At 44.7% G+C, this 13088-nt stretch overlaps 1 protein-coding gene across 9 annotated transcripts in view; it reads left to right on the forward strand.

Annotated features, from left to right (window-relative positions):
* MAP4K4 (mitogen-activated protein kinase kinase kinase kinase 4) overlaps window positions 1-13088 on the forward strand; it is a 165675-nt gene that overhangs the window by 68572 nt on the left and 84015 nt on the right. For all 9 annotated transcript variants that reach the window (XM_075524485.1, XM_075524494.1, XM_075524527.1 and 6 more), the window contains exon 3: window positions 8045-8101. In XM_075524485.1, the coding sequence (XP_075380600.1) occupies window positions 8045-8101 (57 nt within the window). The remainder of the gene's footprint in view (window positions 1-8044; window positions 8102-13088) is intronic.

A 13088-nucleotide genomic window follows, 5' to 3' on the forward strand; every position in this document is an offset into this window, starting at 1 on the left:
CTCGGGCAGCCAGGCCTGGGAAGCGGTGTGACCGAACGCATGCTGTCCGTGCCTGCTGGATGCCGCCCGGTGAGGGACGCTGTCCCCTCCCTGCCTGGGGTGGCCGTCGCCTGTTTCTTGGTTGGTGTGGGTTACGGAGCTGCGTGCAGCTCCACGGCTCTTTCCGCCACTCTTTTTGGCAGTAGATGGAATGCAACAAGGCTGGTAGGGTGTGTGTGGTCTTGGTTTTCCTTCTCTCGTGGCATATGACCTCTGAGAACGTCGCTCGAGAGCGCGGGCTGCTTACCAACAGCGTTGGTGCATGGGGAGGCAGGCACTACCTATGGTTTTGATCTTTGTTTTTTTCCGAAGAAGAGTATGTCTTTTGTGGCATTTCTATGTACCTAACGATTACATACTTAAATTCATCGGGGCCATCTCACCTCATGTTTCAGAAGGCACGTGCTCAGCACCGAGGTGGTTTCTCAGCAGCTTCTCAGCGGTGAGCAGAGTGAAATGGGCCCAGGCTTGCCTGGATTTGCAGAGGGCCTTGGTCACAAGGTGTAAATTGCTCCGTTCGGTCGGAAAGCTCAGATTTGCATGTCCAGGGGTGATGAGTTAAATGTCGATATGAGTTCATTTAAAAAGCAAACAAAGAGAAGCGGCCTCAGGCTCTTTTCATCCAGGCTTATTTCAATGTCACTGTGGAGAAGCGATCTGGAGACTCTGCCCTTTATCTGCTGTATTGCCCAGCTAAGGAGGCGCCTGCGTTGTTTCGAAGCCCCCGTCCGCCCGCGCAGGGACCCTGATGGGTCAGTTTGGGCCATGCTTGGTCTGAGGTAGAAGCAGCACGTGGTGCACGACGTCTCTCTCAAGTGGCACCGGGTGGGTGTGACGGTGGGGTGGCACCTGGCGAGCACAGGGCTTGCTCTGGTGACCTGCGGTGGTCCCCTTCAACCTGATGAACGCCAACCCTGCTGCAGGGACTTGGCTATGGCCGCACCACCAACCTGGGCCTGCCTCTCCTTCAGTCGGTGGCCGAGATCCAATGGAGAGTTTTTGGTGATGAAAGCGGCTGCTGAGGTGTAAAATGAAAAATCATCTGTATTGGTAGTCCGTGTAATTTTGTATCTACAAGCACATGTTTTATCATTTTGGTCTAAATTCTTCTCTTGGTGTTCTCCACCTGGCTTGTATTTAATTATAGTTGCCAGAAAGAAATTGTTCTGCATAAAAGAGCGGATTGCAGGGGGTCCGAAGAGACAAATCAGTGTTAGAAGGGGTGGATTTAGTGACTGGGAAAGCCATTAAGGTAGGGTGAAGAACGGATTTGAATGAGAGCCGGACACAGCAGATTTTAGCTGATGTTTCCAGAGGAAGCCAAATGTACTCTGAGCTGTGTCCGCGGGGGCGATACACTTCTACTCTGGTTTCATTCTTTTCTTTTGTTTTAGTTTGTTGGGGTTTGGTTTTTTTAATATCTTTCAATAACATCCCAACTGAATTACCTAGGTAAGTTTAAAACTAGAAAAAAGTACAAGCAATAGTAAGGTTAGAGGCAGCTCTTCTCTTTTTGGAGAGGGCTGAGAGTGGGGACTGCATTATAAGAGAAAATGGGTGATAGTATGTTTAGTGAAGGTCACTAGATCTGGACATAGCTGGAAGGATGGGATGCAGACTTTGAGGATGGCTCTCGAAGAGGGTGTTTTCCAGGCTGGGGCCTCAAGCCGGTTAGCTGAAGTGTCACTGTAGAAGCAGCATCGAACCTGGGGCAGGAAGCTCTGGGTGGCCACCCACAGAGCAGCAGAGCTTGATGCAGCAGCCAGGGTGCTGGGCCGGGGTGCGGGGAGCAAGCGGAGACGCATCATAACTCTGTGCTCTGCCGTTGACCTGTTGTGATCCTGGGAAAGTTTGATTGTGGCTCTCTGCTGTGGTGTTCCCACCATCCTTTTTTTTTTTTTTTTTTCCCTCTTTTCTTTCCTTTTTCCTATTTAGGCAATGAGCTGTTTGGGAGAAGGAAATGCCTCTGGGTAATGTATATCCAGCATCTTTTGGACTGAGAAAGCTGCCACAAAACTAGCAATCGATGGAAAAAAATCAGTGCATAGGACTCTCTTTTTCCTTACTAGCGGGTAACATCTTTTCACTCTGTCCCTGGAAGTACAGGACTGGTAATAACTGCACGTCTTTCATACTTCACAGAATGCAGTACTATGCATGAGTAAATTGTCATTATTATTTCTTCAATAGACAGCTAGTGAGCCTGTGGATATCTAAAGCAGGATAGAGAGTATGTTGTTTTCTATTTCGCTTTCCAGGCATTTGATGTCAAGAGTTAGACAGAGGGAAAACACAGAACCCTGTCCTGGCTTTGACTTAAACAGTGGGAGTCTTTAATAGCTTCTGGTTGGTTTGGGTTTAGAAATCATCTAACAGGAAGAAAGAACATTGATGTTGGCCTTTTTTTCTTCTCATGTGTTTCTGCGGTGATTTGCCAGGCTTTTGTACTTAGGTTGTTTGCTGATTTTTATTCTAGAAGGAGCTTCCATGCCAGATAAACATTATCCCCTTTTCACAAATTTATCTCCATTGCTGAAGCCTGTGATTATTTAGCTTACAGAATGCTGTATCAGTAGGAACAGCATTATTTTGGCTACAAATGCAACTAGGTAGACTTTTTGCTTAAGAACATTTTATATTTTATTATTTGCTTTAACGGGGGAGGTTCCTTTCACTTTGTGCCATTCTGTCTTTTTGCCCGTCAAAAACGCACGTTCTCTTTCCTTCACAAGCGTTACTCCCATTGCTTTTCACAGGGTAGACCTAGTCTTTCCGGGGCGTGTGAAGAAATGTCTTGTAGAGTCCAAGTATTCGCAATGCAGCGTTGGTTGGTCTGCAACTTTCTATGTTGGCAAGTGACAAAAAGAGCTGATGGTAAACATGCATTGGAATAATAAGGTATCATTTATTGCACTGGTGTGTGCAACCTAATAGCAGAGTATTGCTCCATGGCCTATTGCCTCAGGCTGGTAGGAGTTTAGAGTCAACTAAATGAGAAGCAAATTGGAAAGTTAATTTTGGCATGGGGGTATTGTACATACAGCACTACTAAGAGGTGGTACCGTGATGAGTTTTCACTTGATAGCATGTTTAAATTTAGCCTGCTGCTTCTATATACATTGTAGCAACTGAAATGTCAATTAGTAGATTTTTTCTCAACTTAGTTGCTCTTCTTTCCACAACTGTCAGCATAGGATACTGGGAAATTAGAGAAGTTTTCCAAAGACTTAATTGCGTACAGTGCACAGGATAATCCAAGCTTGCAAGTCATGAGTCATGCATGCTGCCTTCCTTCCTTAATGTGTGATGTTGCCCCATATTCTACTTCCATGCCATTTAGCTGGGGAGCAAGCTTCCAGGAACAATCCCCCAAAAGGCACATTAATGCACAGGCCGGAAACTGTGTTAGTAGGAGAATTGCATTACTGTGGAATATATACCTTGGGTAATTAGGGGGGGGTAGGAGGTAAATGAGCTGATAGGATTTCTTTTGCATTTAATTTGCATAGTTCTTTGATAATATTAAGGCATCTTAGGGAAGAAAATGCACCACGAAAAACAGCACATAACACCGCTTGCCTTTGAACCTTTCCAAAACAAAAATTTTACAGTAATCATGTGTGCAGAGGAAGAAAGAGGCAAGAAGTAGGTGTATTAACTGACTTGGAGAGTGTGGGTAGGCTTGAAATTTATAATGTTCTGCAGATCTTGGCAGTCTACCAAGGATTCCCCTTGTCCCTTCTGCTTTTCAACATGCATAAAGCCCACTGAGATGAGAAATAAACAGCATATTGCTATCAGACATGAGTGGGGAATATGCTTAAGTAGTGGATTCAGTTTAAGATCCAGTTAAATGCTGCAGTGTTGCTGTGTTGATGAGAAAAGCTGTATTTTAAAACTCTCCATATGTAAATGAACTTTCTGTCATCTGCATGAGAAGAAACAGAACAAGATTTGGGGTCAGCAGGCTCAACTCCATTGACTTGCTCATCCCAACAGGCCATTTAAAAATAGAATGGTGCAGTAGTGGTCTTAAAATATTCTTACATTACTTCCTTGGGAGGATAAACAAGTGCTTTAGTATGAATTTCCCTCATGAAAAGAAGGAAAGAAAGGCGGGAAGGATGTGTATTAAATGACAAGAAGCTTGGCAATTTTGTTCGATAAACGTCTTAACATGGTCTAAATGAAGGGGATATGTTGGTGGGCTCTTTTCCGTGGCGGTGGGAGCCAGGCTCAGCTGACAGTGCTGACGTTTTGTCGTGGCCCCCACCCCAAGACCTAGTAAGGGGCAAACTCTCGCTCCTGGGTTGATGTAGCCCCTACTACCTGTTGCTGCTACGCAGTGCAACCTCTGCAGCCTCCCCAGCCCGTTGGCTCTGGAGACAGTCATCTTATGCTTAACAAGATGCATCTAGGTTGCTGTCATCTTCATTGCATATTTTATCTCTGTACTTAACTTTCTGGCCAGGGGAGAGTTATCCTGTCTCTCCAGCCTCTGATATTTGGTATCTAGCAATTTTTTAGGAAACTGCTGTTTTCAGTTAGCATGGGTCATGTTTTGCAATCTCACAGCATTTTTCAGATACCGGGATGGTAATTGCTGGCAATTTGCCGGGAGAACCAAAGCTGCAAGAACCTCTGTGTGCCCTGCGCCCTGGGGATGGGGGAGCCTGGGAAACCCCGAGGGGCCGTGACTCCAGACAGGACTAAAAAAGGGGCCTCCTTCTGCAAGGAAAATGCTGTCCCGCCGGAGTGTTGCTGAGATGGTGTTTGGATGGGACCTTAATGGTTACCACATTTATGAAGTGCCCTGGGAGTTGGATTTGAATAAGTTTTAATCCCAGGAGATTGAGTTCAGAGGGTTTCTCCCATCTACGACTTCTGCAGTTCTCTCGTTGCGTTCAACCACTTTGCGATTTTATTATTATTTTTAATGCAGACAAATTTTTCCAAAGCAAAAGCTGGCTATGAAAATCTGAAGATCAGTTTCCGAAACAGGAATGCTTAGCCATTTCATGTTGCAAGCAAAATTACACCAGCATGCTAATAGTTTGACAAGTCTCTTCTTGAGCAGAGCTGTCAAGCAGATAAACAAACAAACAAAAACTCTGCTCATGCTTATATGTTGTGCTTGTGATGTTTGCTTTTCCCTCCCTCTAAAAATGTTTTTAATGAAAAGAATGTGGCTTCGAAATGTCCTTTTACTTCTCTCATATAAATCAATGCCATGCAACCCCCCCACGTATGTTGTAGATGCTTAGAATATGACCGCTCCATACATTATGAAAAGGGTATTTGGAGTAATTTTTAACAATATTCTGAAATGACCAGGATTTAAATTTGGCTTGGGATACTGAGCAGCCAACACTTCCCACAGTCTGCAGTTCCCTTGCTTTCCAGTCCCTTAGGAGGGTTATGGAGAAGCGTTTCCCATCCCCTCTGCAGAAACAGCAATCGCTGTGCTCTGCTGTAGCTGTCGCGGCCCAGGTTTTCATAGGGACTAGCAGAGGCACCAGCAGGATCCTGTAAAGCTGCAGGGGAAGGACGGCTGGGCTGGTGCACATTAGTCATCCCGAGTGGGCCAGTCTCGCAGGGAGGAACGGCGTCTCGAGAAAAGCTGTGAAGCTGAGCCCTGGGAAATTTCAGGCTTCTCTCTGGAAATAGCAAGCCCACCAGTAGTTTGTAGATTTAAAAAGACAAATAGAGCAAACTTTCCATAAAATATGTGGCATCCTGTGGATGTCTTGCTACTTTGCTCTTCTGTGTGCCACTTTTTCTGCTTGGGGTATGTTCTGCCACCATTTTAGCGTCCCCGCTTTGCTGCAGAATGAATGGTGAACCGTATTTCACTGTTTTTTAGAAAGTGTCTTCTTCCTCAGTCCTCCTTAGTGTTGTGAGCTTTTTTCCTCTGAGACGTCCTTGTTCCTCTCTTCTCTTTAGCATGTTCTTTTCGTACCTCAAACTGTGCTTCCCCACGTCCTTGGGCCTTCTAGTTCCTTCCACAGAGCTGTGGAAAATAGAGGCAGAGCTGAGAGGAGGCATTTTTCCACCTCGATGTAAAACTTTTTCCCCTCCTCCCTTGGTGGGATGGTAAGTCTTGAGGAGAAGACCACAGGCTTTTGTCATTAGGCAGAGGTCCAGGGTGGGAAATTGGAGTTGCATCTCCTGGGCTTGCTGTCAGGCTTTAGTTCAAGGAGTAGTAAGGTCAAGGTGAGGTCAGTCTTGGCCACTGCACACACGACCCTGACTTTGTTTCAAAATCGAAACCAGCTTGAGACCAAGCTGTAAAAAAGAAATGCATGCAATAAAGAGAGTTTACAGAGCTGGCAGAAGCCTGAGTACAGTAATTTATTTATAGAAAGCATGTGGATTGGTTAATAAAGGGACAGCACAGCACAATAAGTGTTGTGAAAGAAAGTGGAGGCTGTGAATTCTGCAGCATTTCGTCCTTTCTAATGCACGAGCAATGCCTGGCCATTACCTCCGCAGAGGGCATCATAAGGTGTGAAGGGGTCAAGATTTATCCAAAGAGAGACTAGTGGTTTGGGGTGCTTCAGTTCTGGGGTGCCAGTCTCAAAAGAATCTGTAAAGAGATTAAGAAGTTAGTCCCGGAAAAAAAATATACTATTGATGTCCATCAGCTATAGTGGATGCTACATATGTATAGTTTTCTGCCTAGGAAACTTAGAAATTGGTGAGGAGAAAGGTAAAGGAACTGTGACTTCAGTGAAATGTTTTATTGTGGTTTTTATCATTATTTGTGATAAAAGTGAAGAAGTGTAGTGGGCATACCTCTTGCTGGAGAGCTTGACGGATTCAGAGAAGAGCCTTGGGGGATGATGCTTGGGAAGGGCGTTGGGAGACCAGGCTGCTTGACTGGAATTCTCGGGGCAGACTGCTGGGTGTTAAGCGGAGAGCTGGAAAATACCAATACTAGGCCCGTTTCTAAGTGCCTGTTTAGAAAAAAAATAGAGAACAGCTAATTCCTATGGCCCCACCTTGTGTAAAAATATACTGGAGAAAAAAAGGTTTTTGTCAGAAGTCAGCTGAGGCAAGTTACAGCCTCCATGGCTGGAGGCGCCCGTCGTGCTGCCGGCCTCCGGCCGGGCGATCCGCCTCCTGCCAGCTCTGGCTCTGCTCTGGCTGCAGAGCAAACCAGTTTAATTTCCTGATCTGCAATCCCCCGCCCCACCCCGCAGTTTGCTTTTTCTGTGTTAACTTTCTGCCATTTTAGTGATCTCAATCAGCTTATCATATGATCCGATGAGTGCCAGAAGGAGCTCAGTGCTCCCGGGAGAAATATGTGACAGGAGGCTGGAGGGAGGCAGGGGAAGGAAGGGTAGGAGCTCCCCGACGCAGGAGCTGGGATCTATTAATTCAGCTCCAGCTGTACTGAGAAACCATTCCCTTATGGTGGCGTAGCTGAAGGGAGACGACGTCTTGTTCTTGTCTAGCTATGGTGAGACAGGCAAAGGGAGCTATTGCAGGTCTGGTGCATCGCTTGAAGAAACCTCACTTTTTTTTCACTAGTGAAGAGCAAAACAAAGAGAAGTGTCCTTTTGCAACCCTGTAAGCATGCTTGCATTTACCTAGTAATGTGTCACTCAGGTACCAGGCACCGGTGCACAGAAAGAAAATACGCAATACGTGGAGTTTAACTATTCTGGCACGTTAATAAACTATCATTACTGACTATGAGCTTTGCTAAAGTAAACAGAAGGGAAGCTGTGACTGTAATCTGTCTGTGCTTAATCTTGATAATCATCCTTTTAATGTGGAGAAAAAGAAATGGGTTCTAAGATTTGTATAAGAACATTTAAAAAAGAAACTTATATTTTTTTAGCTATCTGGAGTATTTGTTGGTTTTTTATATGAAGTATCGGAAGGGTCCAGCACAGTTGGGGAAAACTCAATGGCTGGAGCTCTTGTCCAAATGTTTTGCTTTGTGTATGCTGAAGGGATGCATGAGATGCTGGCGCTGACGGTTCTCTCTCTTCTTCAGGGTCGGCATGTCAAAACGGGTCAGCTGGCAGCCATCAAAGTCATGGACGTTACTGAGGTGAGTAGAGGAACATTCTGCTTTATTAGCAATATGGGTAAAATTTAGTAATGAGAGATGGCATATGGCTTACCTTGTATTTATGTTGAAGGGCACGGTCTTTGCATGTGAACGTTTACTTTCTGTTTGCAGGACCTGACCTCTCGAGCCCCTCTGCCCTTTACAGGATTTCTGTGTGCTTGTGTGCAGGGGCCTCTGGCCTTCACAAATTGCTTTGGCTGGTCCCAGGACGTATGAGCACGCGTAGCACTCCCTTTTCAGAAATTTCTCAGGAGAGGGGAAAAAAGCCAGATTCCCTGCTTCCCACTCTTTTCTCTTAAATGTAGCATCTTGCTTTTACCGAAAAAGAAGGTGAGGAGGCTGCTTGATGTAGAGGACAGTAGTTTCCCTGGTACATTTGCAGCCTAAAAAGGATATACGTTTATTCAAAGGAAATGGGTCCAATAAAGTTCCCAGAAGCCTGAAAGCAGAAACATCTGCAGGAACGATGAGCAGATTGCTGGCAGAATTCAGCAGTGTAAAGTAGCAGTTGTAACTGACCCAGGGGGATTTACTGTGGAGTTTTAGATGGGAAAGATGGGAAATTAACCCAGCCAAAGAAATAAAAAATATATGCCCATATTTGAATCCTTAGATGTCTTGCAGTTTATGTTGTTCAAAAAGCAATCAGTTTAAATTAAGTCTTCAAAACAGATCAGGAAAAGCATGGGTTTTTCCCTCTTGATTCCATTTGTGTTTTATAGAGTTACATCCGCAAATTAACACAACAGCTTCAGATTTAAAATCAAATGAGATCCTTGACTGATATGGCACTTCTGAAGAGAGGTTGTGCCTCTTCAAACCAAGTATCTTATTTTTCTGAACTCCTCAACGTTATATAGGTATTAGGGGAAAAATTATGTTAATGTGTGTGCATTGTACAAAGCAGGGGGTCTTTGGCAAGCTGGTTAGATTAAGAAAAACTCCTACAAGGGTGTTGCTGCAAAATGTTTTATAATTTGGTGTGTGTATAGGTGCCAACAAGTAAAAATGGCCTTGGACACAAGCTCCTAGGCAAGTAGCTGGGGTGTAATGGGTCAACAGGCAGGAGAGGGAGGAAAACAAGAAGGCAGGGTTAGGTCAACTGATAGGACTTCAGTCATATCTCTAAATCTCCTTGTGATCGATGGGCAGTGTGACTGCCGCTCTCTAACTTAAGCTGTTGTGTCTGCCAAGAGCTAGACATTCTTGCTTTGGAAGGTAGCCTGATAAAAATCAATTTTCAGCTGGAGATTTTCAAAGGCTGCCTTCATGAGGAGGCAGTGCTATTTTGCTGCAGTTAACAAGCAGACAAACCAGAGAAGAACGAAGGTGCATTGACATACAGTGAATGTTCTTTGCACAGCAAACGTTTCCATTTGTGCAGCCGTTTTACCCAGGGTAGCTTGCTGGACTGTGCACAACAAAGTCTTCTTCCATAACACTAAGATTGGCTGTACTGCACACTCCCTCTGTTTTTAATAGCATGTATTAATCACAAACAGTTGTAATGGAGAGGTTGCACAGCAAAAGGAGAACAATTGAACAATGCTGTCTATAGTATGGCTGAGCTCATGTTGCGGGAGATGGCTTATATTTGAAACTTTATGTAATTTTTGGCTGGTTTTGAAATGCTAGTTGTATATTGGGACTGTCTATCTGTTATCTCACAAGCTCATGCTTTTTTAGGAGATGAAGGGCAGTCAGAGGGAGGAGTTTGGAGACGTTAGCCCCATGCAGCTTAAAAGTGTTGTCGTTCCTACCAGTGGAGCTCATGTGTTTTTGCTTCAAAGTAATGAGCCTGCGGAGGCTAAAAATGTGGTGTAAGTTCTTCCAAGTCGTGCTAAGTCAGCTCCACTTTTTAACACCAGGCGTGGATGATCCTGTTGCTAACACCAGGCATGGGTGATACCATTGCATCTACCGTTTTCTCAGAGGCAGATGTGGCTGTAGGATATTCCCGTCCACTCTTGCTCACTGGTTCTTTGCTTGTCTCCCAACACTTGTGCCGGCACAACTGCCCCAGGGCCAGATGGTGACCTGGATCAGTGAACAGGACCCGGTTCCAGGTTAAAAATACCCTCGCTCCTCTCTTTTCCCTGGTTATTTATAACCTGGATCGGTTCGTTGATCTGGTTTAGCACATGACATTACAAACAGTTGTGCCGTCGCTATGAAGGAGGTGGAGTGAGATTGGAAAAGAGCTGCCGACGGCTGTGGGGGAGAAGGGGCAGTAGCTCAAATTGACGTTGCTGCCAGAGAGGGCCATATCATCAAGCCATGGCTTCAGTTCCTCAAGGAAAGGTTTCATGAACACCTCCCCTTGCTGGCAGACTGTGCAGCCCCATCCTGGTTCTAGCTCACCACAGCTTATGGGGACGGTGGGAGGAGAGAACGTGGGGACAGAGGGGGCAGTGACTGCTACTCTCAGCACTGCCCCAAAAGAAATGCTGAAGGAACCGCAGCCTCAAATTTACCTTCTCTGCCTGCTTCAAGAGCTACAGTTAGGCGAACTGCTCTTGTAGGCTAATGGTAACACCGTGTCCATGCCCATGGGGAATGAGGCTTGAGTGGAAACTTCCACAAAACTGAAATTGTGATTTTTTTTTTTTTTTCTTTTTTTTGATGAGCGACTACTGAAGCTCTAGGTGATTTGTACCTCTGTGCATGTTTTACTGGCAATGTTATGCCTTTCTGCTTAAATACAAGCAGTGCCGTGGAGGATATCTGATTGTTTTGTCAAACCTGCATTGAGAACAGACACAAGACTTTCTTTCTTCTGGGATACCTCTGATCCAGTGCTAGCTTTGCCAAATGCTTAACGAATTAGAAAGCCTAATGTGTTGGCACACTCTGTGGGCACACCCCAAATGTTCAGTTTTCAAGGCCCCGATTCTGCAATTCACGCATTGCTCAGGATCAGCAAGGTTATACCAGTTCTGGGCTGTAAAGCTTTGATCACCTGAAGGGGAGGGATGTTGAAGTCAGAGTGAAGGCTTTCCTTAAAAAGTTTTGGTTGGCATGAAGAAAACGAGGTAGTATAACCTCTGACTAGAGATGTTGGAAGAAACATTACAGCTCTGTAATGTATATGGCGCTGTGGAAATGCTCTTCATCCTTCTCAGCTTTTCTTGTGGTTTTCTCTTCAGATTTTAATTTTAAAAAGAATGGTGGTAAGGATGAGAAAAGAGGAGGTGGGCTGAAGATATCAACTTGATCTTTGAATATATTATGACTAGTTAGTACTGCTGCCTGAAACGTTGGGGGGGTGTTGATGTGCATAAAACTTTCCTGTCTCTTCCACTTTCCTCCTCTCTAAACAAATTAAGAAAAGACTTAGAAGATTGTATGGATCTTTAGGTCTTTAGATCTACTGTGCTAAAGCAAGCACTAAAGGATCTGTAAGATCTGGAGATCTATAAGTCTTTCTACGGAATGGTGTATATGTAGGTCCTATTTTCACTTTCTGAGGGCGAAGCTAGAGCACATGTAGGGTGAAATAATTTCACTGGAGTGTAGAACAAATAAAAACAAACCCCAGTCCTCATCAATTGAAAGCTATTCTGTTGTTGGAATCAGCCCAATGACCCTAAAAGGGGAACAATATGAACTATCAGCGTATACACGCTTTAAAAATTATTTTCCAAAATGTACATATGTAGGATGAATCTCAGGCTGCACATGTGTTGTGGGGGGAGGCATCATTTGAGAGATTCCTGTAGGCTGTCTTTAATCTTTTTATTGTAGGGTCTCTGTTCCTTTTGGGGCATTGTTTTGGAGAAGGCGATGCTCAGTCCGTGTTGACCCCTTCCACTCACTGACCATGCTGTTAGGTTTCCATGAGCTCCTTGCTGCATGCTGGTGTGCAGCACTGTAACGTACCAAGTGAGCCATGACTGGTGTTATCAGATGCAACACAAGTACGCTGTAAGATTTGGCAGTCACTGTTTAGTTAGAAGAATCCATTTTCTTGTGAAGCAAATAACATTTAAAACCTTAGCAAAGCTTGCTTGGGAAATCTGCCTGCATCTAAGCTGTTAACTTGCATTACACCCTGAACAGACGGCTTGACTCTGCTTAACTCTTTTGGAGGCTTTTTTTGCAGCTGCACGGTTGTTTCCAGTGTCACTCCTGTGTTCCCCTTCCAGCGATGCTTTTCTCTTTGAAAGGTTTAGTAACTGATTTTGAGGGAACAACACAATCGCTTCTCTTCTGTTTGTTATAACCCCTGACGCTGCTGCTTCTTCCTCCTACCTCTTCCCACACACACTCTTGGCATCCCTTGGGAAAGTTTTCCGCATGCCTTTTTAATAGCAGTATTTCTCAGCTCTTGTGCCCAGTGTTTCATGACTTGTCCAGTCTAGTCTGTGTAAAATTATGCTAAGTAAACAACTGGATACTGTATCCTGCTGATTTATGAAAGAAGCTGGATTGCTTTTAGTGCTTGCCTGTTTTGCCCTTTCTGTATGTGCTCTGCAGAAAAATTAACAACCCCAAACCAAAACCTCCAGGCCTGCAGAGAAACGTGGCACATCTCCTGTACCTGGACAGGAAAGGTTACCCGAATTATTCATTGCTATCTTCCCAACTCTGCTGACTGCTTTTTTCTGTTGCAGTAGGCAAGTCACTTTGATTCTTGTGAGTCTGTATCTTATGGCCTACGTGGTGTTATAAACTGTGATCATGTGGATGATCTACCCATCGTCTGTAAGACATCCCGAAAGCGGTCTGCAGAAAGACTGCAGATAAATAAAAATGTGTGTGTGTTCCCACCCATGCAGGCAGACAAAATGAGGCGAAAACAAAAATAATAAACACCAAAAGTTTGCCCTAACTTTTATGTGCGTTTTTTTTTTTTTCCTCCATGAAAACCCGAAGACAGGCTGTGGATTTTGATGTGTGTAGAGGGGAAAAAAATTAAAAATTGTTGCCTCACTCTAGAAGACTGGGAAATGCAGATCCTCACGGC

The sequence above is a fragment of the Mycteria americana genome, chromosome 1 (genome assembly GCF_035582795.1).
Source record: "Mycteria americana isolate JAX WOST 10 ecotype Jacksonville Zoo and Gardens chromosome 1, USCA_MyAme_1.0, whole genome shotgun sequence".
Classification (NCBI taxonomy): domain Eukaryota; kingdom Metazoa; phylum Chordata; class Aves; order Ciconiiformes; family Ciconiidae; genus Mycteria; species Mycteria americana.